Source organism: Sciurus carolinensis, chromosome 5 (assembly GCF_902686445.1).
Source record: "Sciurus carolinensis chromosome 5, mSciCar1.2, whole genome shotgun sequence".
NCBI classification, from domain to species: Eukaryota; Metazoa; Chordata; class Mammalia; order Rodentia; family Sciuridae; genus Sciurus; species Sciurus carolinensis.
The window spans coordinates 36,525,410-36,549,869 of NC_062217.1; the positions used below are offsets into that span (position 1 = coordinate 36,525,410).

The 24,460-nt window shown below is 44.7% G+C and overlaps 1 protein-coding gene across 4 annotated transcripts; it reads left to right on the top strand.

The window, feature by feature from the left end:
* The first annotated feature begins 2,441 nt into the window (after positions 1-2,441).
* Positions 2,442-24,285, top strand: Slc25a15 (solute carrier family 25 member 15). Of its 4 annotated transcripts, XR_007108740.1 has the most exons (8): positions 2,442-2,569; positions 5,486-5,600; positions 11,112-11,370; positions 15,864-16,001; positions 18,280-18,449; positions 18,800-18,958; positions 19,398-19,619; positions 20,308-20,436. XR_007108740.1 is itself a non-coding variant. In XM_047552599.1 (7 exons), the coding sequence occupies exons 2-7, from the start codon at positions 5,546-5,548 to the stop codon at positions 20,430-20,432; spliced, it is 906 nt and encodes a 301-aa protein (XP_047408555.1). In that variant the 5' UTR covers positions 2,442-2,569; positions 5,486-5,545; the 3' UTR covers positions 20,433-24,285. The 4 variants fall into 4 exon arrangements, 3 of the variants coding, with proteins under 3 accessions (XP_047408555.1, XP_047408556.1, XP_047408557.1); XM_047552599.1 differs by lacking the exon at positions 19,398-19,619 and having other exon boundaries at positions 20,308-24,285; XM_047552600.1 differs by lacking the exons at positions 2,442-2,569; positions 19,398-19,619 and adding an exon at positions 2,602-2,623 and having other exon boundaries at positions 20,308-24,285.
* The last annotated feature ends 175 nt before the right edge of the window (positions 24,286-24,460 follow it).

The window sequence follows — 24,460 nt, forward strand, 5'->3', positions numbered from 1 at the left end:
CCCATTCAGGACTAGTTGCACTGATGTCCCTGGGTTATGCAATCCCACATTCAGCAAACAGCTTTTTGGAGCAGAGATGCCATTGCACTGCCTTTTTGAACCCAGCTCTAAAATACTATTGGTTTGACCAATGTGTCCAGGTAGTAGTGATCCAGGCCTCTAAAACACTGTTCTCAGGGACTGGTTCAGTGGTAAAGCACTTGCCTAGCATGAATGAGGCCCTGGGTTCCATTCTCAGCACTGCAAAACAAGACAAAACAAACTATTCTCAGGAGGCCATAGGGTTCCTAGGAAGTTACCCTTAGAACAAAGTTTGTATAGGTACTTTCCTGATTTAGTGTTGACTGGAATGATTTTCTAATCAGTTCTCTGAGCTCCTGGGGAACGTTAGGCATTTTACCATGTATATATTTGTTTCTCTATCCCCCCCCCGCTTTTTTTTTTTTTTGGCACGGTGCTGGGGATTGAACCCAGGGCCTTGTACTTGTGAGGTAAGCACTCTACCAACTGAGTTAAATCCTCAGCCCTATTTCTCTATTCTTAAAGAGAGCAGAAAGAGCTCATTTTGGGAGGAATTCTAAGCTGATGAGATTTTTATAAAATATTATGGGAAGAGATCTATTCCAGGAAGAAGAACTTCTAGTTCCTGCAGCCCCCTTGCTTTGAAAATGAAGCTTTCTGGGAGGTGTTACTGCACATCATGTGGCTAAGAGCCTAGCCTTTGGAACTGGACAGAACTTTGTCCAACCAGTCTCTTCCCTTAGCTCCTGTGTGATTTTGGGCAAGTGACTTGTCCTCTCCATGCCTGGGTTCCTTCATGATTCCCCACCTCCCTCTTGCCGGCAACACCAGCCACTGTGCTAGGCATGGGGTTTTAGCAGCAAGCCAGTCAGGGAACAAATGGATGAGAGTTTGTACAGAAAAGGTAACTTTGTAGATTAGGGGTTAATATTTTGAGCCAAATCTTGGTTGTTTTGTAGTTACAGAACAAATTGAGGCTGAGAGTGTCAAGGAGAGGTGGAGGAGAAGAGAAATGTAAAAGGCATGGCTTGGGATTGTAAAGAGTTTGAAACAGCCTTTGTAGGATAGGATGGGAAGGGACAAAAGAAAGACAAGACAAAACATTAGGTTGGGGACTGATGGCCAACCAAGGGTGCAAATCCCCCACTGGAGTGGCAGCCACTCCATAGTGGTTTGCTATAGCATCCTCATGGAGCACAGAGGCTTCAAGGAAGCTGGTGATTCAGCCATCCCATGGTTGGGATGACCTTAAGAAAGGTTAAGTGGCTCATTAAAGGTTGTACAAGGACTTTGACACACACATTCTGGCTCCAAGTTCAGTGCTTTCTAATCTCTAATGGGACCTGGGTCTGTCCTCAACTAGGTTTTATTTGGATTTCCTTTTCCTAGTCTGCAAAAGCTGCAGGGCTAGTTGGTAGTGCCAGACTGCTGTAAGTTCCACCTTGTTAGTTTACATGTCACTCTGGGCGACTCATCCACACTGCCTGGCTTGTTTCTATAGTTAAATTGTGTTCCATAAGCCCAAGTTCTAAAGTGCGGATGCTGAGGAGCACTCAACTACCAGGCTGATACTTTCATAGCACCCACTACGGCCAGGAAGGTCTATTCTGTTGTGCGCTCAATGCTACTAATAAGTCATGGCAGATATTTCAGTCACTAACCTGTACCTCGAATCATTTAAAGCAATTGGCAATAATCCAACACTATAACCAAACAAGGCTGGAAGTTAGAAAAGAAAAAAAAAAACATGTTTTAGGTACTAAAACAGTATAGAAAATGAAAATAAATACAGGGAGGCTGAAGCACAGCGATGGGAAAGCAGTGGCTGAGTGTCACAGAGTAGCTGTCAAAAGTGGCCCAAGTTCCTGCCAATTGAGAAGTGTTAGTTCTTTGTTGGAGGCCACTACGTACTTACTTTACTCCTGGTACCCAACAGTTTCTTTGATTTTCAGCGTTTTAATAAAATGCTAGCGAACCTTAGATATACCCTATAACTTATTAGGAACTAGAAGGGCAGAGAGGCTGACTTGGTTTTCCAGTTTTCATCAGGGCGCCTTCCAGAAGGTCACTGGGGATGGGTTTCCTTGGCGGGAGGGCAGGAGCGAATTTAAACAACAAAAACTGGCAATAAACTTATTTACTTTTCAACACTATCACTCAGTGCTTCCGTATTCGGTTAGAATTTAAAACTGAGGCCACGGCCCCCCAGCCAGGACTGCAGTCTCCAGCCCGCCGTGAGCGCGCCGCTGCTGACGCCCAGTCCCGAGCGCGGCCGAGGCGTCCGGTAGGCGGCTCCGGGTTCGGAACCGCTCACGTTTCTCCAGCGCGCAGCTGCCCGGCGCCGACTTCCGCCTCCCGGACGCGCGGACCTGGCGGGCGGGCGCAGCGCGCTCCCGGCGGCAGTGGCGCTCCTGAGTGGCGCGCGAGGGGTGGGCGGGGCGGAGGGCCGGACGCAGCCGACCTGAGTGTTAAGCTGCCGTCGCGGCCTCAGTCTGGGAGCCGGGAGGGCGGCGAAGCCGGAGCAGGACGTGGCCACGCCAGCGCGGCGGTGAGCGCAGCCCGCCCGGCAGAGGGAGCGGGGCGCGGGCGGGCCTCGGCCCAGGTGGCGTGACCTTCCCGGGAGGCGAGTGGCGGCGCACACGTGCCGCGGGGCCCGCGCGCTGCTCCGGGTCTGGCCGGCCGCCGCTCGTTCCAACCTGTCGGGTTCCTTGGCCTCCTTTCCGTAGGGCCCCCCTGCTGGAAGCCGGTGTCCTCTTCTGCCCCCAGGTCGTGTCATCTGGCCCGCGCCGCCCGTGCCCTAGCGCCGGGAGTACCGAGGCGCTGATGAATGGGAGGCTGGCAGGCTCCCCGGAGTGGCGGCGGGGCCGGGGCAGGGGCAGCGTTCGGAGCCGGCAGAGAAAGCTGGGAGTGGACCGCCTAACCTGCGCCTTGCTGGCCGGGAGGAGACGCGCCTTGCCCGGCTCCCTAGCGGCGCGGCTGGTTTGCATCCCTGCGCCCTTGTGCCCGATTTGGGGGCTGGGGTGGAGGGTGGACCGGCCGGCGGCCTCCAGCGTTAGCCTGAAACTGGACTCTTCCCGCGGCAGTTCACCCTCCCTAGTGGAAAACGTGGCCTCCTCCATTCCCCGCCGGAGAAATTAATTTCCCCGAGGAATGAGAAAGAAGCACGGCTGGCGCCGCTGTTTCTGACTGCCAAGTCGGACCCTGGTGCAGTTCGGAAGAGGGGCTTTGGGACGCTGAAAGGATTCGGTTTTTCTATTCCAAGTGGTACAACAAGCTCATGAATCAATTTTGATTCATACTGATAAGTCTTACCTCCAAGTTCTGCCCTGTCCAAGCCATAGCCACGCATAATCTGAATTGTGCACACCTTTTGGGTTCATCTGTTAGTTCTTATCATTATTTCCTATAATTCTATAGGTAGTTATTTGTAGGATTTAATGTGGTTAAATCTGACTTACCTACAGGAGTTGAGTTCACACTGACAAAATAATATCTGCTGTGCTTTTCTTTCCTTCTAAGTGAGGAAAGAATTATCCACTCAGAAAGAAACGAACATCTTGAGGTGTATCCAAGAGGCCACCTTGGATGTACCCTGTACCTCTGCCTCCCACTTGCCTGTTTTTTCCCTGAATACGGGGTTGGGTGTTTTGGGTTTTTGTGTTTGTTTTGTGTTGTTGTTTTGACCAGATTGGAATACTTTGGAATTGGGAATTGCTTTGTAGGAATAGTTCTGAAAGACAAGGCTTTTTAAGTTGAATCATGTCTTTGTCAACTAGTTCTGGGACCTTGGAGATGACCTTGCCTTCCTCTGGTCTGTTTTACTTGTGGAAGAGGAGGAGAATGAATTAGGAACCTGATAACCTTTTCTAAGAAAAAGCCGGAGGGCCACCACTTTATTGTCCTAGTAATGGTACTCTCCCTGCAAGCCTACCAATAACCACGAAGCACATCTTGTACTTTAGCCTTAAAGGCATTATTAACTATTACGTTTTTATTGCTGGTTTAGAAATTTTTTTTGTAAAGGAAGCTTCTTGGAGTTTGGTCATTGGCAAAATGCTTGAAGTAGTTAAAAAAAACTTGGTGGTTACCATTATCTTCTGCTGATATTTAGGATGATATTGGTGTTCAAAAGGACCTTGGCTTTAATCTCTGACCCAGTGTACCAACCTGCTCCTCACTGTGATGAGGAATGAAATTTGTTCCTTGGTATTCATGAATTTGTCACTTCCATAGTTTGAAAACCATACAGAATTGGCTAGTTTAATCTATGTTAAGGAGCTGCCTTTTTTTATTTCCTAGTTAATATTTATTAAATCTGTATCTCAGTAATAGTTGATTTTTATTCAAAGGCAGAATAGACTGCAGTTTCCCCAAATACTCTAGGCTCCAATCCAAATATAGTGAATCAAGATTTCATGGGGAGAGGCCTGGTAATTTAAATATTTGATAAGTGTTTCCAGATGGATTTTTATCAAGCAAATTTGGGACTCAGTGGCCCAGGTATTGTATCTCAAAGTGTGGTTGGTGGGCAGGCATTATCAGCTTCACCTGGGAACTGGTTGCAACCACCGAATCTCTGGTCCCACCTGAGGTCTACTGAGTCAGTATCTGCATTTTAGCAAGACCCTACGTGAATTGTGTGCACTTTAACCTTGAGAAGTGCTGGAGAGGAGGTTGGTGTTAAGTACATTGTTGGTTCTCCATGCTGTGCTTTGTTTTGAGAACACATGATACGTGTTCAGGTCAGCCCCATGTGGCTATTTGTGATTGCCTTTTCACGATATTTTTAATATTCACTTTTACAGATAAGGACCCCTAGCTTTAGGGGCACAAGGGGCCACCTTGGCAGAGGAGGCATCTGCACCAAGGCATGTGGGACTCCACAGAGCTAACCTCTGCAACCTGGGTGTTTCTTTCTAGGCCTCCTTTTAGGCACCTAGCAGCATAGGCTGCTGTCTGAACTTAGAAGTGATCCTGGTGAACTGAACTTTGAACTTGGCCTCTGAAAAGCTGGTCTGATGTGGCTTAGGATGTCTGTGGTTGGCCTTTGGTGTGTATTTGTAAGGTTTTCATAAAGGTTGGTTGAAGTGCTGCCTGCGGCTGTAGCAGTGATATTTAGGGAAGGTTTTTGGAGTGTGAGCTTTTTATGGGGCAGTGGATCACTCATCTGCATTGCCTATCTTGAACTTCCTTCCTTAGAAGTTCGAGCATGGGTGACTGCAGGCAGGGGGGCACATGTCTGTAATCCCAGTGACCCTGGAGAAGGAGATAGGAGAATTGATTGCAAGTTTGAGGTAAGTCTCAGCAATTTAGTGAGACCCTGTCTCAAAATTTTAAAAAAAGGGCTGGGGATATAGCTTAGTGGTAGAGGACCCCAGGGTCCAATTGCCAACACTGCAAAATTAAGATTAAAAAAAGGGGATCTCCAAAGCTAGACTAATGGTGAACTCTTGCCTCCTCCCAGGGATATGCGGTGCCCATTATAAGCTGCTAAGAGTTGCCTTCCACGTAGCCCACCAGCACCATGAAATCCAATCCTGCCATCCAAGCTGCCATTGACCTCACGGCAGGGGCTGCAGGTAATCCCAAGAAAAACCCAATGTTCTATTTCTTCAGGTACCTTCTCTGCAAGATCAAGTGAAATTGGTACGAAACTGTTCCCTTTGTCATCCTAGAAGTAATGTGCTTAGCCTCAGAGTGAATTCACTGAATGGAAGTATAACATTTTTCAGAACATGGCAGATAGTAGAGTAATATCCTTTATATTAAAACTTTGAGTCAGGAGGAAGGGTAGGAATGCCCCCAACATACTGCTAGAAAACAGCTTATGGGGTGCAACCTAAGAACAGACCGATCACCACTGAGAAGTCCAAATTTGAGAGTCTTTATTAAGCCAGCTGGCTGACTGTCTCACACAATGCCCCAAAAATGTCTTTTGGGAGAACAGCCCTGACCATAGTGTTGTAGGAGTTTTTATACCATAAATCAGTACATCAATCATAAGTGTCTGTTGCTATGATTCAAAATTACAAACTGACATCATGGGATCTGAGATCATTAGCAGAGGGGGATGTGGGTCAAAATGACCTTACTTAGGTACAAACTAAAGAATGGTTACTGACATCTAAATTATCGCCGTTGACATAGTACATTGTTTAGGAAACTAGGAATCAAAAAGAGAACAATTTTTCATTATACAAGAATTGCCATTTTGTAATTTTGCATTGCCAAACAAGTCATGCTAAGCAACTGTTGAAGGGTGCAGTTCCCATGGGAGAACCATTTTCTACATAATATGGAGTCTTAGGGTTAAAGGGAGTCTGTTTAGTCATTGCCCATATAGCCTAGCCTGTAACTCCTTCATGGAGTCAAATATGTCAACCCGTCACACTCAGAGATGAAATCACTTGTCCATTGTCACACAGCTAGAATATGCAAGTGACATGGGACTCTACCTCAAGTTTGGTAGTCTTCAGATCCTTTGTAGTACAAAAATAATACCATGCCATCTTTCCAGGAAGTGCCATATGCTGTTATTGGTGCTAAGAAAGGAAGGAGGGCACCCTTTAGAAACGAGACTGATATTCCACTGGTTCTTAAAGCCAAGAGAGGAAAGGGGAGGTAGTAGAATTTGTTGGGGATGATCACCTAAGGTGTGCCCATGGGCAGACTGGAGCCTGCCATGGGCCACCTACAGGCCAGTCTTTTGATCCCCTTCAAGGTGCAGGCTCAGCAGGTAGCTCAGCCTGATTCAAATAATGAAATTGGGTCTGCACAGTGATCATTTAGTTTCCAGAGTCCTGAGCTATCTTAGGGTCAGAAGAGCCCTGGAATTCTTGTGTTTCCCAAGTGTCCCACCAGTTCTCATGATGCTTGCAGCTCCCCAGACTAGGGAGACCAGACAGGAAGGTTGCCCAATGCTCTCTTATCCAGTGCGATTCCCAAGGTCAACAGATAGAGTGTACAAGGGGGCTGCTACTTTTCTCCCTGTCCTTTGTCCAACTGTAAAAATCAATCCTTGTCCAGAGAGGAACTATTTTTTTCAGGAGCCAAAGGTCGACCAAAGTAGGCTAATGAGTAAGTCTGGATACAGTCTTTCAGACACTGATAAAGAGCCCAGGCAAGGGCATCTCTGAGGTTAGAGACTACAGGGTGTGTTCCAGCCTGACCAGCAGGCCTAAAGGTTGGCTGGTCTCCTGCCCACTGCATGCTTGGGTCAGGCTTCCATGCTCAGGGGAGAAGAGCTGCTGCTCCCTATACCTCTGGGTACCAGCCTCTCTCCTCTTTCCTGCACCACTGGAGGACACTGAGAATGTGCAGCCATCTGCAGCCTCTGATCTCAAACCATCGCCAGAACATTCTGGGCACAGTTCTTGTCTCTGCTGAAGGAGGGTTTTTAACCACATGAGAGATTCTTAACTTTTGGCATTTTATGTCCTTCAGTCAGTATTTAGAAGATCTATTGTGATAGACTTTAAAAGCTTACTTTTTTCTGTTTGTATGCGTGCAGTTATTTGGGTATCATATACTTTATAGTCAGTTTTTATGTAATTTACAAGAGTATTGTTGGGATCCTGGTATAGAAGACATTTGTTGGTGGACGTGTTTTGTAAAAATTATATTAACATACATTGGGCCCTTAGACATACTGACACTAAATGTTCCTGCTGACTGTGGGGATGCATTTCTCCCTGTGCTTAGCAGCACAGGAAGGCCCCTCACTGATGCACAGCTGCCATGTTCTGCAACTTCCAGGGACAACATGCTCCTTTGCAGGGGCTCTGTGGGCCAGGGACTGGGCAGAGGAGGTACCCATTAGTGACATAAGAACCTCTGTTCTACTGAGAGGCACTGGGAATGCAAAAATGGGAAGCACTAGTCTCACTTTTTTGAGGGTCCCAAAGCTTTTGAATTATTGATAAAGCTAGATGGCCCTTTAGAGATCATTGGCCCTAATGTCACTGTATACCTAGGGAAGAGTCCCAGAGAGGGATGGAGATTTGTTCAAGGTTACACAGATGGTGTGGAGTCTGGGCCAGGACTGTGGCTTCCTGGTTTCTTGTCTAGTGTTGTCGTCTGTTTTATGCTGCCTAATGGGTCAGCAGCCCTGGGAAGGGTCGGGGTGGTGTGTGGTCTTGACTGCCCTTGCCCTCTGGTTAGGTACTCAAAGGTGGGCTTTGAGGTTTTTCTGCCAGGATCAGAGAACCCTTAGTGATTCATGGCCATAGCCCACCCAAGGAAGTGATTCATTTGGAAGCAGAGCCAGCACTGGTCCTAGGGGATTTGGGCGGAGCATACATGTGTTGTTCTTTGTGTCTCTTTTTCTTTTAAAGCTTCCCCTGCCAGACAGGTTTTCTATCCAGCTCATCTCCTCTAAAGTGCCAAGTAGTTATCATGTCCTTGTCTGCACTTGCTGTAGGAGAGATTCCAGGAATGGATCTAGAGCCTGAGGCAGCTAGGATTAGGGGGATTTGAACAGATAATTGGGTAATTGTTGAAACAAGGCAATGTGGATCTCAAAACTTGAATTGCCTTAGAGGAAAACCTGGGTACTTTAAGAGTCAGTAGTTTAACATCTTTAGCGTCATAAGGCAGCCAGAGCCCTGACAGCTCCGTGGCAGCACACCTTGTCAACCAGTGTCGCTGGGGAATGCAGTACTTTAGTTGGTTTGTCCTCTTGAATGCCGAAGTGAAAAACAACATAAAAACCTTTTTTTGATAAGAAAATCTTAAATGCTTCCCTGCCTTGTACTGCTGTTGATTGAGGGGTGTGAGGTTCACCTGCCTGTCCTCCCTGTGGGCTCTCTCTTCCTCCGACACTGTCCCCATCCTGATAGGTTTGCCTTAGTGCCTCATGCTTTGCTGCCTGTGTGTGGAGGACTGACATTCTGAACGAACACATGGCTAACTGTCGAGTGCCTCCCAATAAGAGTCTCCTCAAAATGAGGTGCACAGCCAGCCGTGACACCCCTGAAGAATGCAGAGCTTGCTTTCACTTGTTTTTCAGGGAGAAGAGCATGATCGTATGTTCGACTTCTACACAAGTGGAGAAATATTTGATCCCTGTAATCATTCCTGGCTTTCTTGACTTGATAGGTCTCTGAGAACCTGCCAGGTGTGGGTCTGAGCAGCTGGTGCTGGTGTTCTGAATAGTCATCACTCATGGGAGGGGACAGGTGGGACTTGCAATGTGGGGTACAATACATGGAAAGTTAGCTCACATTCCATGGTGTATGGGAGGGAATTAGTATTTGAATATTAGCCTTCCGCCTTCTCCTTGGTGGAAATGGAAACGTCTCAGATATACAGCAAATGCATATTGTCGTAACCTGTGATGTCTGCTTCCTCCAGGCTGATTGATAAAATAGGAAACTCTCCAGTTAAAGTATTAACATGCTGAATTAAAGACCTTATGAACTGGGTGCAGTGGCGCACTCCTATAATCCCAGCAACCTCAGAGGCTGAGGCAGGAGGATTTAAAAGTTTGAGGCTGACCTCAGCAACTTAGCAAGTCCTTGTCTCAAAAAAGGGGAGGGGAGGGAACGGGGAGGGAGGCTGGGGCTCAGTGGTAGAGCTTCACTGGGTTCAGGCCCCAGCACTGCAACAACAACAGGAAGGCTTTAGGTAGTTTTTATGTATCTAGGTTATCTGAAGCTTGTATTCTCTTAAAAAAATTCTGACAGTTTCTTCATCTTTTGGAATAATTATATCACTTGGATGTACTTTGAATCTTATTGTATCCTAACCTAGCAGTGCCTAGTATAGAATAATTCTGAATTAATTATAATAAAATCATATTAAATTCTATTCTGCAAATTCAGAACTGGGGATAATTTTGGCAAGACATATGTCATTAGTCCCCTAGAGGAAGTGAACAGTAGAGATGGGATCACAGAGATTGAACTTTCTTGTTGATTACTAGACCAAGCAGTTCTCAGACTCTTTGCTAGTAGTCATTCTAAGTGACCCCTCCCCATCTCTACTTTCCCCTATTTGGGTGGAATAACTGTATAATGTCAAAATTATGAAATCACAGTTCTTAAATATTTTATGTGACCCTCTTTTTCAATTTTGATGAAGCTCTAGCAGTCTCATCACATAGTTGTGGTGTTTCCTAATATAAACAGGGGCATCTGAGATGTGGGGCCTCTCAGGCCAGGAGGGGTGGGGAATGTTAACCAGTGGCAGTTCCCCAAACACTGACCCCAGCCCAGGGTCTCAAGGTACCATGGGCAAGTTACAGTTCATTCCTTGCCTTATGTTGAGGATTCTCACTGAAGCAATCAAATGCACTTTTGACCTTGAATATCTGATATTCTTAGGGTATGAAAATAGACAAGTATAGGACTAATGCTAAGCACGGGTTAATTTTAATTCATTTATGCCAAACAAAGGCAAATTAAAGCCAACTATCTTTATAAATACAAATCATTAATTTGTGGAGTTAAAGGGTTTTTTCCCTGGGAAAAAATATTTTGCTCTGAAGGGATTAATTAGCCAGCCTTCTTGTTTTCTAACTGTGGTGCCTGGTGCTCTGTCATTTTCGCATAGTCGTCATACTGTACCGTGGGGCATTAAGCAAAGAGGAGTGATTCTCTGAGTTCTCTCTCTCTCACAGCAGCTGCTGTGTGTCACCCACTTGTGTAGCAAGTGCTGTGCTAACCTGTCTCCTTCATTTTGGCTTAACTTCCTGCTAACCCTGTGGTGTGGGCATGGAGCAGGAGCAGAAGCTCAGTTGCATCCTCTGTCCAGGACCTTACAGCAAAGCCAGGCTCCAGCTCAGTCCCTCTGACCCTGTTGCCAAGGCACCTAGACGCATGTACACCTTTGCAGCCTGGGACTTGGGCTGTGGAGCACACACCTCTCTCCTGCTGAGTAGCACCCCTTCAGGGTGCGATTTGGGTGCCAAAATCCAAGGGACCTGCTCTAAGTTGTTTACTGGACTCTACTAGAGGGTTTGGGGAGGATAGGGTGGTCAGAAGGAACTGAAGCAGAGCTAATGCCTGGGGTAGGACAGCTGGCCCTCATTTCCATGGGTAGCTGAGAAAACCACAGACTTGTACTAGAGAAGACTTGTGTCCTGGTTCTAGGGGGCACTGCATGCGTACTGACCGGGCAGCCCTTTGACACAATGAAGGTGAAGATGCAAACGTTCCCCGACCTGTACCGAGGCTTCACAGATTGCTGCCTGAAGACCTACTCCCAGGTGGGCTTCCGCGGCTTCTACAAGGGCACCAGCCCAGCTCTGATCGCCAACATCGCAGAGAACTCCGTGCTCTTCATGTGCTACGGCTTCTGCCAGCAGGTGGTGCGGAGAGCAGCTGGGTTGGACAAACAGGCAAAGCTGAGGTGAGTCAGGACACCGATGTGTTGTTCCTTTTTAAAAAACAAATGAACACTGTTGTATGACCCTGGTATTTGGGTATCTTTCGGGGGATGCTTTTCAGATGGACAGAAGTGCTGGACTCAAACCATAGATAACAAACTGGGACCCAGGGTTTAGGTTCTGTTTCATCAGCAAATGGCAGCATGTTGGAAGAGGTTGCCTGAGCCACATAGATTTGAGGAGAAATGTGGAACTTTAGGGAGGATCAAAAAACACCTGAGAAAATGCAGGTGAGCCCACCTTTCTTGGCTGAGTCTTCTCCAAACATCAGTTCTTGGCTTGTCCTTGGTCATCCTTGGGGTGTTTATTATATGGAGACCAGCGTTCAGGAGATACTGGGATGTTTAGCTACCCCTCCTTTGAATGTTGATGTATTTAAAATGATGGTATCGGCTTCATGGTTGCAGAAGGCAGTCTTGTTGGTTGTGTTCGTAGGATTGGAAGCCCTTTTTCAGCTGTAGTGCCCACATAACTAAAGTAGTTCCTTGTGCACAAAGAGACCTCAAGGGCTCAAATGTGCCCTTTTCCAAGTAGGAGTTGTGCCATGATAGAGGGAACATGTTTTCAAGACTTGAGACTGGATGCAGTGGCTCTAGGAGATGGCCTAGGGCAGAGCTCTGGTCCTACAACCCTCCAGCACAGAGGGCAGGAAGGAGGGAGGAAGTAGATAGAAGCAGGGGGCAAACCAGGAGAGGACAGCACCCCATAGTGGAGCCCCAAAAGAAGCAAATTGGTGTATGTAGCTTCCTCCCCAGGAGAGGCAAAGACTTTCTCCTTGGGGAGACCTGGGGTTCTGTTTTCCCTCAGCCTCCTTAGGAGAAGCAGCAGGCAGGGAATCAGTGAGCACCTGTGTGGGTGCCGATGGCAGGACTTGGCACCCTCTGGAGCAGAGCACCCACCTCTGGCCACAGAGACAGGGACTTCTGCCTTCTTTTGTGAACAAAGCCACTAAGGGATCAGGGCCTGCCTACCCGCTTCCCTCCCCTTCTCTCAGCCTGTGAACAGAGTGAAGATGGAGACCAGGAGGAGCATCATGCTTTTCTGACGGAGAATGCTTGGACACCTTACAGCTGTGTTTCCTACAGTTTCCAGAAGCCCAAGTCAGTGTCCTTGAGAAAGGGCTGGGAGATGCTTCATTATGTCTCTTGTGTGGAGAAGCACTCTGAGCACATGGCTTTCATGTAGTATAGGTGCTATTTAATTTGTTGAAGTTGCCTAGAAGTTCTTCAGCATAGAAACCAGCCTGTTTAACATGCGTTAGCACAGCGCCACATATTTTTCTGAGCTCAAGGTCTTTTCCTTTTCATCTTGAAGAAAAGTACGTGTTTGACTTGTTAAGGAAATGCTGCCTAGAGTCTTCCAAATTCTGGCGTGTGTGTGTCTCTGTTTGACCCTTACCAAGACCCCGTGAGAGCAGCAGAGCGCTCTCTGGTTGTGATCTCTGTTTTACAGATGGGGAAACTGAGGTACAGATGTTGACAGTTTGTGATCGCCAGGCTGAGGATTCAAACCTTGTCTTCTGAGCTTCTCTCAGCTCAGCCGTCTTTCTGGTAGACCACAGTCAGGGCTGTGGAATGCTTTATAGGGGTCAAATCTAGAGAGGGGATTTATCAAAGAGTGGTGAAAGGAAAGAACTGCTTGTGAGAGCCTGTTGTGAATTTTTGCAATCACATCGTAAATATTTGTCTGTTCCCAGTTTGAACGTGACCTGGACTAGTGTTCTGCTTTGACCTTTGGCTAGATGGGGTCTTACACAGCCGGAGTGTTCAGGTCATTTTTTTGTTGAAGAAATGATGGTTGATTCTTACAAAACTCCATCCTACGCCTGTTGCCTTTCAATTTCATTTTATATGTTTATAGTACACTTAGAACCCACAGTCCCTGTGCTTCGTTTTGTGCACTGATAGGTGAGAGTATTTATTAGAAAACCAAAGTTCATTACAAATCTGATTGGGCCTTGTCCTTATACTATAATAAGGTGCTTGGTCTTGGCTCAGATGTCTGAGCTGTCTCCACACCTAAGGTTGAACCAACTTCCACTTTTATTGACTGCCACCTTTGTTCCAGCAAACTTGGCAAACTCTGGTTAATGACCCTCACTGATGATTGCCTGTCAGCACATTGATAGAGAGTCCCTGTGTGAGGCCAAATGTGGATCTGTAAACTGGTGGAAAGATGGCAGAAACCATTTTAAGCTTTGTTTTTCAACAAATGAACTGAGGAGTGACCTGAGGGAGAAGTGAACTGAACTACCTGGGTCCGTTTCTGCACACCAGAAGGCTGTGTGTAAGGACGTTGATGTACCTGGGTGGCTCTGCTCTGTTCCTGGTCTTGGCTTCATTCTCTAAGGTCAAAAGGAAGCCAGCACTGCAAGAAGTGTCTTCCTTCTGAAAGAGAGCTAGCCCACGCCAAGCCAGCTCAACAGAGACCTGGATAGGTAGCAGGCCGGCTAAGCCCGCGATACCTTCCTTGCTTGCTTCTGCTGTCGCACAGAGGCTAGACTACCTACTAGGGGCGAGTCTAGAGGGGCCTCAGTTTTATATTAACGTTTCATTCCAGTGGAGCAGTAGGATCATTGAATGTGGTAGGTCCCCTTGGGGACATTTTTACTCTCTATGAGGGTGACAAGTCTTAGCTATCCAGTGACCCCAGGAGGCCAGTATTTACTGGGTGAGACAGGGAACCAACCAGTATTTTCTTGCCCAGTGAAGGACGTGCACCCCAAATACCGGCAGTGCTCCTACAAAACACTGGTCTGGGGCTGGAAGGGAGCATCTTTTCTGACCCCTGTGAATTTCTAAGAATAGTTGCTCAGACGTTTCCCTTATTCTTGAACTCTTACTGGATTCTAGTTTTATAACCCTACTGATGACTTAGGACCTACTGGTCCTAAGCCCATATGAAAACAGGTAAATACTTTTATTTTTGTGTTTGTGTTCTATTCAGCTCTCTTGTCTAGTTTACATTTCTAGCCTAGACATTTCACCTAAAACCACTGAGTATGCAAACTTCACCCTCCTCTGAGGACCACTGTCCCTTCCTCTTGCCCTCTGTGTTGCTGAGGTGGTAATTTATTCCATTTTCTGTTCCTATGATGGAATACCCGGGAACACATATTAAAGGAAAGCGGTTTACTGAGCAGTGCTGGAGGTTGGAGAGCATGGTGCTGGCATCTGCCTGGTCCTGGTGGGGGTTTCTAACCATATCACAGCATGGCAGATCACATGGGGGCGCATGTGTAAGAGGAAGAGAGTCCATGGTGTTACAGTAAGACAGGAATTCCCAAGTGAGCCTTGCTCTGTCTGTAACAGTGGCTTGTTCTTTGGGAACTAACTGGAGTCCTGTAAGAACTACATTGATCCCTTTCAAGGTGGCAGTGCCCCCAGTGACCTAACACCTACCAGCCCCACCTTTTATAGGTTCCACCACCTCATTAGGGAACCAGAGTCTAGCACAGGAACCTTTGGGGGACACATTTAAACCAAAGCAGGAGGTCATCAGTGGATTGGGAAGTCTTTTTGCAATGTAGGAACTTTTCATTAAAAATTGGTACTGGGTTTTCATCTGTGGTAGTTTCATTACATGACCAGTTATTCCAGGTTGGATTTTAAGCAGGAAGGGATGACCTCAGAACTTAATTTTCTTTGAAGCTTTCTGGCAAATATACAGTAGTAGTGCATGTTTTGGATTGGGGGGAGGCTATGGTAATTTTTCCTTCTTTCTTTCAGGTATTTTTGCTTTATTTTGTATGTCACCCTGTGCCTTAGCTTGGTCTACTGTCACAAAATACCATAGTCTGAGTGGCTTAAATAACAAACATTTCCTCTAGTTCTAGAGACTGGAAAGTCTTAAGATCAAGGTGCCAGCAAATTCACTGTCTGGTGAGGGCTCACTTCCTGGTTCATTGTATTTTCTCACTGTGCTCTGACATGGCAGAGAGAGCAAGCTCTCTGGTCCTTTCTTTTTTTTGGTACTGGGGATTGAACCCAGGGGCGCTTAACCACTGAGCCACATCTCCAGCCCTTTTTTATTTTGAGACAGGATCTTGCTAAGTTGCTTAGGGCCTTGCTAAGTTGCTGAGGCTGACCTGGAACTTGGCCATCCTCCTGCCTCAGCTTCCTGAGCTGCTGGGATTACAGGTGTGTGACACAGCTTGTCCCTTCTTATAAGGGCACTAATCCTATGATGAGGGTTTCACTCTCATGACCTCTCTAATTGCTTCTCAAGGCCCCTTCTCCAAATACCATCACTGAAGGTTAGGGCTTCAACACAGGAATCTGGGAGGGAGAGGAACATAAGCATTCAGTCCATATACAGTACCTAATAAGAACAGCACGGACGTGGCAGTCAGGCATGTGCCAATCCCCATCTGGTCCCCAAGTTCCCATTCCTTGAGGTGAGAGCTGAAAGAACCAGTCAGCTGACAGAAGCAGGCTTCTGTGCTGTGTGCTTTCAGTGATCTGCAGAATGCGGCCGCTGGATCCTTCGCCTCTGCCTTTGCCGCACTGGTGCTTTGCCCCACGGAGCTCGTGAAGTGCCGACTGCAGACCATGTACGAAATGGAGACGTCGGGAAAGATAGCCCAGAGCCAGAAGTAAGTACTGTTCGGACACAAGTGTCAGGTCTCTGTTGCCTTGGTGTATGAAGTATTTTTTCATTTTATATTGTATTACAACTAAGTAGCAGATGTGGAAACAGATTTATCTACTCCAAAATATTATTTCTAGAACACTTTCCCCTACCAGTTGAGGATCATTTTCTGCAGGGATTGTGGTGGTTGCACTGACTCCGAACCCTGTAGGACGTCTTAGGCAGATGTTTAATATCCCAGAAATGGAGAAGCTTGGACCTTAACTCCCCTTTGTCCACTTGGGTGTGTGTAAGGAATGATCCTCCACCATATTTGGTTTTTTGAACTGCAGCTAAGTGAAAATTTGGATTCTGAGATGGATATTCAATGCCCATTCCCAGGTTCCGTGTGGGTGTTCAGGGTGATCACACCAGATCCTAGTGGTGGCTTCCTTTCTCTCTTCCTGCCTTCCCCAGTCCTTCGAATATACCTGCCAAGGGTCCAAGTTATGAAAACATTCACAAACCCCCCCAGTAAGCATAGCATTCTTCTGTGATTAAATTGCCCTCCCACTCATCTTGAAAATAAATTCTCATCATCCTGTGAGAATGTATATGTCATTCAAGATAACTTATTCAAATTGAAAAGCAATTTATTATCCTTATTAATTACAAAACTTGACTATTGTATCTTAACATCTGGCTGACTGAAGTTCTGGTTGAGGATGCTGAGGTTTTGAATTGCAAGCCTGTGAATTTGCTGGGAAAATCAGTAGAGAAATTGGCCATTTTTAGTCAGCAGTCTCCTCTCAGCAAGAATGGGGTTTGTAATAGTGCCCTGTTTTCTTTATCCTTGAGATTCATTTCATCGAACTTGTATCTGTTATATATTGACTAGAAGCTCAAAAGTACAAGCCTTGAAGACATTTTTTTTGAAATATAACATATGCGCAGTATTATTAATACACAAATCATAAGTGTGCAATGCTGTATACAGGCACAAAATGAATGGGCCTTTGTAACTAGTCTCTGGATTGAGAAATAGAACACTAATAGCCCCAGAAAGTGGCTCTCATCTGCCTCAGAAGTAGTTTTAGGTAATTTAAAGATAGTTATGGTTGTTACTAAAGAACTTAGGCCAATGGACACCTTGCAAGAGAAAAGAATTTTAGGTGTAGCGGTGCTAAACAAAGCATGTACGGTAATCCAGGGCTAAGGCATGGTTTGGATGCAGGTGGTGGTGTGTGCTGGATTACTGTGTCACATTCTCATATGGAATGGGAGCAGCACTGCAGGAAGGGCCTGGCTCATGGGGAATGCCCAGTGGAACCTTCTGAAGGTCATCACCCTGAGAGCTTCAGAGTGATGTGGCCTTGATACTTGGGGACTTGATCCGTTATCTCCTTAGGCCAAGTCCCTTGCTCTCTAAGAACAAAGGGAAGAGAAGATCATCTAAGTCATACAGAGCGTGTGATTTCTCACTGTTCTCCCTGTGGCTAAAACCTGCCATGGTGCAACCCATCATGAAGAGGAGTCTGTGCACCGAGTGTTCTGGCTTCTCCAGGAGTAGGACTCTGGCCCGCGTAACAGGAGTTCTGCTGCACCTCTGCTGCTCTAGAGACTCAATTCTGGATGCTCTCTTTGCATCATAGGAGCTCAGCTCCTAGAATTTCTTTTGTCTTGCCTTCAAGTAACGTTACTCCTTTGCATTAAAACAAAACAATGTGTAAACACTTGAACAGATTCTCTTAAAATATAGCAGAAAAATTGAAGACATTTGGATCAAAGGAGGTAAGGTACTGATCAAAGACAATGCCATTTTATCCTTGGTGAGTTTGGAGGACTCCTTATTGTAATTTCATGTTTCACTTATTTACTACTGAAAATGTGGGTAGAAGCTTTCTTGCATTTTTTGGATAATGTGACTTCTAAAAATTTTGGCACTTATTTTAATAAATTGTCTTTAACAATAATAACTTAGGTGATCAAACTTGATAATAAGGGCTGGGGAGATAGCTCAGTTGGTAGAGTGCTTGCAAGGCAAGCACAAGGCCCTGGGTTCAATCCCCAGCACCGCAAAAAACAAAACAAAACAAAACAAAAGAACTTGATAATAACTGTGCTTCTCTGAGATTTTTCTATTCTACAGAAGGATACCTTTTATTTTCAGAATTCTTGATTCCTCTGTACAAAATCGGCTGCTTCCCATACTTGTGCTTGATAAATTCTGTTAATTGGGTATGAAAGTCCTCATCCTCTCCTCCTTCCTGTTGGCAGTAACTGTCTCTCGTGTCCCCTCCCAGTACAGTTTGGTCTGTTGTGAAGACTATCCTTAGAAAGGATGGCCCCTTGGGCTTCTACCATGGACTCTCAAGCACTTTACTTCGAGAAGTACCGGGCTATTTCTTCTTCTTCGGTGGCTATGAACTGAGCCGGTCGTTCTTTGCATCAGGGAGATCAAAAGATGAACTAGGTAAATGTGTTTGTGTTAATAGCATTTGGGTGTGATTGAATCTGTTCCTGGTGGTGTGGTTTCTGTGGATTATCTGCTTGATGCGCCCCCTAGTGGGGAGCCCATCTGACCCTGGAAATTTGAGTGCTGAAGAGTAATGAAGATGATTGCTAGCACCCTTCCCCCAGACTTGGCTATTTCAAACTGCTTTACTGGAATAACATTTATTAATTGTTCTGGATTCATTTTAGGGGGAGATGAAGTGCAGGGATTTTTTCCCCCATGGGAAAATCGCCTGTTTTCACTGGTTTCTGGAAATGTCATATAGCTGTTCTTGAGATAAAATACCATGTGCTGTTTTTCTTCCCTAGGCCCTGTGCCTTTGATGTTAAGTGGTGGAATTGGTGGAATTTGCCTGTGGCTTGCTGTATACCCAGTGGATTGTATCAAATCCAGAATTCAAGTTCTTTCCATGTCTGGAAAACAGGCAGGATTTATCGGAACCTTTCTAGGTGTTGTGAAAAATGAAGGTGAGCCTGGTGCTGTGGCACATGCTTGTGATCCCAGCAACTTGAGAGGCTGAGGCAGGAGGATTGCAAGTTCAAGGCTATTCTCAGCAAATTAGTGAGACCCTGTCTCAAAATAAAAAATAAAAAGGACTGGGGATGTAGCTCCGTGGTTAAGTGCCCCTGGGTTCAATCCCTTAGTATCAAGGGGAAAAAAAAAAAAAAAGGCTGCTAGTTGCAGAAATAGAATAGGTCTGTGTAGAGTGGTCACTCAGTTCACTACTGGTCTTGCTCAGTAGTTTGATCAGATGTGTAATTGCTCTCTTCTCCCTGCCTCATATCCTTTTTCTAACACTGTATATTAATCCACATTTGTAGCTTTCTGTTTCCAAACTCCTTCCTTTAGCTTATTTTCATTATTCTCAAGAATGTTCACAATTCTTTTTCCTAATCCCTTGGGCAGGTACCTGTCAGGATTCTTTGTCTAAATAGCTTGGAGGGAATTTTTAAGATGTGGACTTGGTCTAAGGGGGCGAATGCTCTGAAGTTAGCACCACCTGCTTTACATAATACAGATATTACAGAAGATAATCTGTAACACGACCACTAAGGGCTTGAAAAGAATGTCCAGCATCCTTAATGCTAAGACTTCTGGAATCAGAAATGGACTGAGCAACTTCTGAAGGTGATTTGCTATCAATTTTTAGAGTTATGTAGGAGGATAAAGATTTAGTAATGCTTGTATAAAGCCAGCTCTATGCAACCTGTTTGTAAAGACCTGTCCTTGTAGCATCTACTATATATCTTCAGACTTGGGTTGTGAACTTCTATTTTAATTTTTAAAAGGGAGAGAGTAGTAGCACAAACAAATTGAATTAATATCCCAAATAGAGCACAGGCATCTTGTATGTTACTAATAGTTACCTCCCTGTAAGTTTGCATGACACTTTATTATAATTATACAAAGTACACATGCTTCCCTTATGTAATTCAGTCTTCGTAAACATGTTGGGCAGTGTTAATACTAGAAATAGGTCTCTGATCTTAGTGTCGGTACTCTTGATGTCAGCTCTGGCCCGAGTTGCTTAGTCTGCCCATGCTGGGCATCAGCTCTGCCCTCTGTATTCCAGGCATTAACCAGGCATTGAGTTTGTTTATGTTACTTGAACATCAGTCAGCTTTGCCAAGAGACTTGATCCTTGTTTGTTTCTATTAATCTATATAGGAAAACCTGGAAGTAAGTCCTTCCATTACTCGTGGGGTTTTAATGCTATTGTCTGGATTTGTCAGACAAATGTGCCTATTTTCTGCAGCTGCATGGGTTATTCCTAAGGTGGAATTGTCACAATCTTTGATCATCCTTTGTCTTCTAGGAATAACAGCCTTATATTCTGGACTGAAACCTACTATGATTCGTGCATTCCCTGCCAATGGGTCGCTATTTTTGGCCTATGAATACAGCAGGAAGTTGATGATGAGCCAACTAGAAGCATACTGAAGTGTCTTGGTGGGCCTGGATCCAAGCACAGGCATTTTGAGGACTTCTGTTCATCTCAGGGTTTCACAGAGTATGAGAACAACGTGGAATTATTTTGAATTCTTGGGAATTTTGTCTTTCCTTTTTCTACTCTGTCTTAAACTTTATGGAAGGACCTCTCTTTTACATCATATAATTTCTGCCCACATTGTATTGCTCTTAACCTTGATAGAATATGCAGGATGGCTGATGGTCCTATGCACCTAACTTGAAAGGCTGAATATAGTTTTATCAGGGCATTATTTCTGCATGAATCTATATATATTCATTTTGTATAGTTATATGATGAGGGAAATATAATTTGGTTTCATGTTTAATTTCAAATATCAGAAAACCCAGAGGTGGTCATTTTTTACCAAATGGTTATAAATAATTGCTTAAACCATTCTAGATGTAGGATCTCTAAAGTCTGCTGAACCTGTGTACTGAGAGGTTAAACTAAAATACCTATCTAGATTTTTAGTAGAGTATACCTGCATACTGATGTGGCTTCCACATTCTTGATCAAGCTACAGAGTAGGCATCTTGGATTTTCCCAAGAAGCTTTACTCTTATAATAGTGCCATTCATTTTGTGTGTGGGCTTATATTCCACACTTGACTGTGTTGCTAGGTGTATCCTGGAAGATCAGGCCTTTGGGAAGCAGCAGTAGCCTTCACCAACTTCCCTTTTTCTCCTTTCCCAAAGAGCTTCCCTTGTGCTGGGCTGTAGGCTGAGGAAAGGGCCTGGAGATGGGCCGTTTGATGATGGCTGACAGCAGCTCTTAACCTAATTCCGTCTCTGGGTCTTGGCCTGGGGTGTTCTGTTGGCCCAGATCCAGGGCTGCTGATCCACTTTGCACCACCCATTGTCCTCTCTGCCCCACCAGTCAGAAGTCCTCCCAGGGAATAGAGTGCCAAAGTCAAAAGAAGCCTTTGCTCCTTGTTTGGTGATCAAGTAATGGTGTTTCATTGGTGAAACCCTATTCTCTTAGAACTAGAAAGTGCTTAGAGTTTAGATTTCATAGTGAATGATGGCAGAACTAACCCATTCTGAAGTTTACCTCAGAATCCACAACTACTTGCCACGTTTTTTCAGTGTGAGAGCCTTCTGCATTTAGTTTATGAATTTTAATGAGTACAGATGTGTGAGTTTATAAAGCAGTGTAACATAAGAAAAGCAATTTTACTGAACTAGGTGTATATAATATATGTTTCAACCAGGAAAAAAACCTACAGTTCATCTGATCCCCATAGATTTGGGATAGGCAACTGTGGTATAAGAGGGTCATTCTTATCACCATCATTCCATGCTACTCCAAGACAATGGGGGCACTCTCAGTAAAAAGTTTTCTTAGACAACCTGTAGAGTAGAAATCAGGCAGGCTGACAATTTTAACTAGTCTTGCCTTGTGTGTCTGTCCCTGTGGGCAGAATGTGTTGGGCAGTACCTTCAGTTTCCTTCAGCTTTCTACTATCAGCCAAGCCTCTGGCAACTCTTAGCCATGGTGTCAGGAGAATAGGGTCAGGAAAGCAAGGTACAGAGTGGAGAGCCAGGGACATTTGGAATGGGGATGCTCGTCATGCCTGATGTGTTCAAGCTAGAGCTGGTCCTTCATTTGCTTTTTCTTTATGAGAAAACCATTTTTTCTCCCTACTTTTCTCTCCATACATAAATGCTCAGTAGCTGCTGAATGGTGCTTCATCTGAACAGGCATGAATTGAAGCAAAATAGAACATGGGACTGGCTTCTAAACAGAAAACTGCTTTAGAGTCCACAGCCTCTTGCCTGGTGCCCAGGAGCTAGTCCATGTTAGCTCTTTTTGGCAGTAGATCTTCTCACAGGCTGTCCATTCAAGATTTAACTAAATATCTTCCATAGAAATAGTCTTCAGCAGTGGAAGTGAGCAATGGAAACCTAAGTAAGTGTGGAGAATTTCTTTCTATTTAATTTGTGATTCAATATTTGGGTATGGTTGTACCATTTCAGATCTGTACTCCAGACAAAAATATAATAACTTGAAATAATGTGTTTAAAGAATTTGAGTGTTCTATCATTAAATTATTTACTTAATGTGAGTCTATGATGAGTTTCATTTAAGTACTTTATGTCTGTGCTGAGAATCAACAGTAGGAATGTTAAGGAGTTATGTATAGTGATATTTCCAGGTGGTGGTTTTATTGTAGGAGGCATTTTTCATCAGCAAGATTCTGGATGTAAAATAATCTCACTGTAGACAAGTTTACAAAAATACATGAAGCTTGTAAATGCTACAATTAGGAAATGGTCCTCTAGAATTAACACTTTCTTTTGCATCTGCATCCTCCATTTTTTAAAACACTTAAATTTCTTGGTGTTAAGTTTTGAATAATTCTATTCCAAGTTAGTAAAATCTATTTAAGAAAACCAGTATCATTCTGATGTTTCTTGCATTCTTTAAAGAATAATTCATTTTGGGTTCTAAGAAAGCAGTATCCCTGGAGGCCCAAACAAATTTTCTTTATATGAGCAAAATGAGGATTGTGTGGCAACTCATGACTGCCAGACATTTTGATGAGTCTTGGAGGATTAGGTTATAGATTTTTTAAAAAGTTCTTAAAATTTTGTTTTCTTCCCTCATTACCAGTATTGAAAAAAGACTTCATTGAACCAGCTCTCCCTGTGCCCCCTCCCCTACCACCATTTGCCTAAATCTACCAACAATATACCTTCTGGATTTATCGCTGCTAGAATGCAACCCATTCTGCCATAACTGTGCTTCTGTGACTCAAATTATAGGGAATGATGTCGCAATAACATGGAAAAACTTGGAAGCATGCTCTATGATGATCTTTTCCTTCATAGGAAGCCAGATTAGGGGGAGGAATGAAAAAAGCCTGGAGTTGGACTACAGTGGGCATTAACTATTGGAAACCTTTTTTGGGATACTTAGGGGAGAAAAAGAGCAGCCAGCCCACCCAGCAGCTTTGCAGGCTTTTGGCTGGTCCAGGTTGCATTCTTTTGTGCCCGCTGTAGTTCAGAGTTTTATTCTCATCGGTGTCACTTTGGCATTCACAGCCCTTCTTGATATATTTCCATGGAAAAAGAAAAAAACACTGTCCTAGATTCCACACTTCTGAGTTGCTGCCCCAAGCAATCAAGTGGTTAGTGTGCTTGTTACAAAGTTGTTTAGTTGGGAGTGGTCTGCTCCAAACCCCCAACCCTTCTATGTTCACAAACTTTTTTAGTGTGTGCTTTTTGCAGACAGCAGTGTCTTTCAAGAATGAGTTATATAGCCAATGCCCTGCATAAAGATACTTATGTCAGTGAGGGACCACGTATATAATGGTGGTCCCATAAGTTACTGCTTAGTGACACTGTGGTGATTGTCGTAGTTTATGCAAGCACATGATGATGTTTGCACAGCGTGGGAATTGCCTAATGATGCTGTCCTTAGAATGTGCCTCGTTAAGCCATGTGTGACTCTACTGTGTTTTAGCAGGGACACTGGTTTTATTGCTACCTTTTATTTCCTGATGAATTCAACTTGGTCTAGATTGTTGAGAGCCTTGCCAAAAAAAGAAAATTTCAAATAAGGATAATTTCAATAAAGTCAAAATAGGACTCTCTTCAAGGACAATCATGGCCTTAGGATACAGTGGCGAGGGAAGGTGCTTAGCATAAAGTAACAGCATCAAAGAGAGAATGATCCCTGTAGATACAGGGCTAACCAGTTTGTGTAATGAAAAAGTGATTTTCTTTCACAGAGTTCCCCAAACTTATGTGAAGTTGGTTGTGAGCAGAGGTGGTAAGCTTTAAAATAAATCTAGATTACTCAATATTTCTTTTCTTTCTTTCTTTTTTTTTTTTTTTGCAGTGCTGGGGATCGAACCCAGGGCCTGTGCTTGTAAGGCAAGCACTTTACCATCTGAGCTATCTCCCCAGCCCTAGATTACTCAATATTTCTTTTGACCTCACTTACAATGTTACTCAAAAGCAGAAGTTATTGAGGGTTTTTTATCCTTCATGTT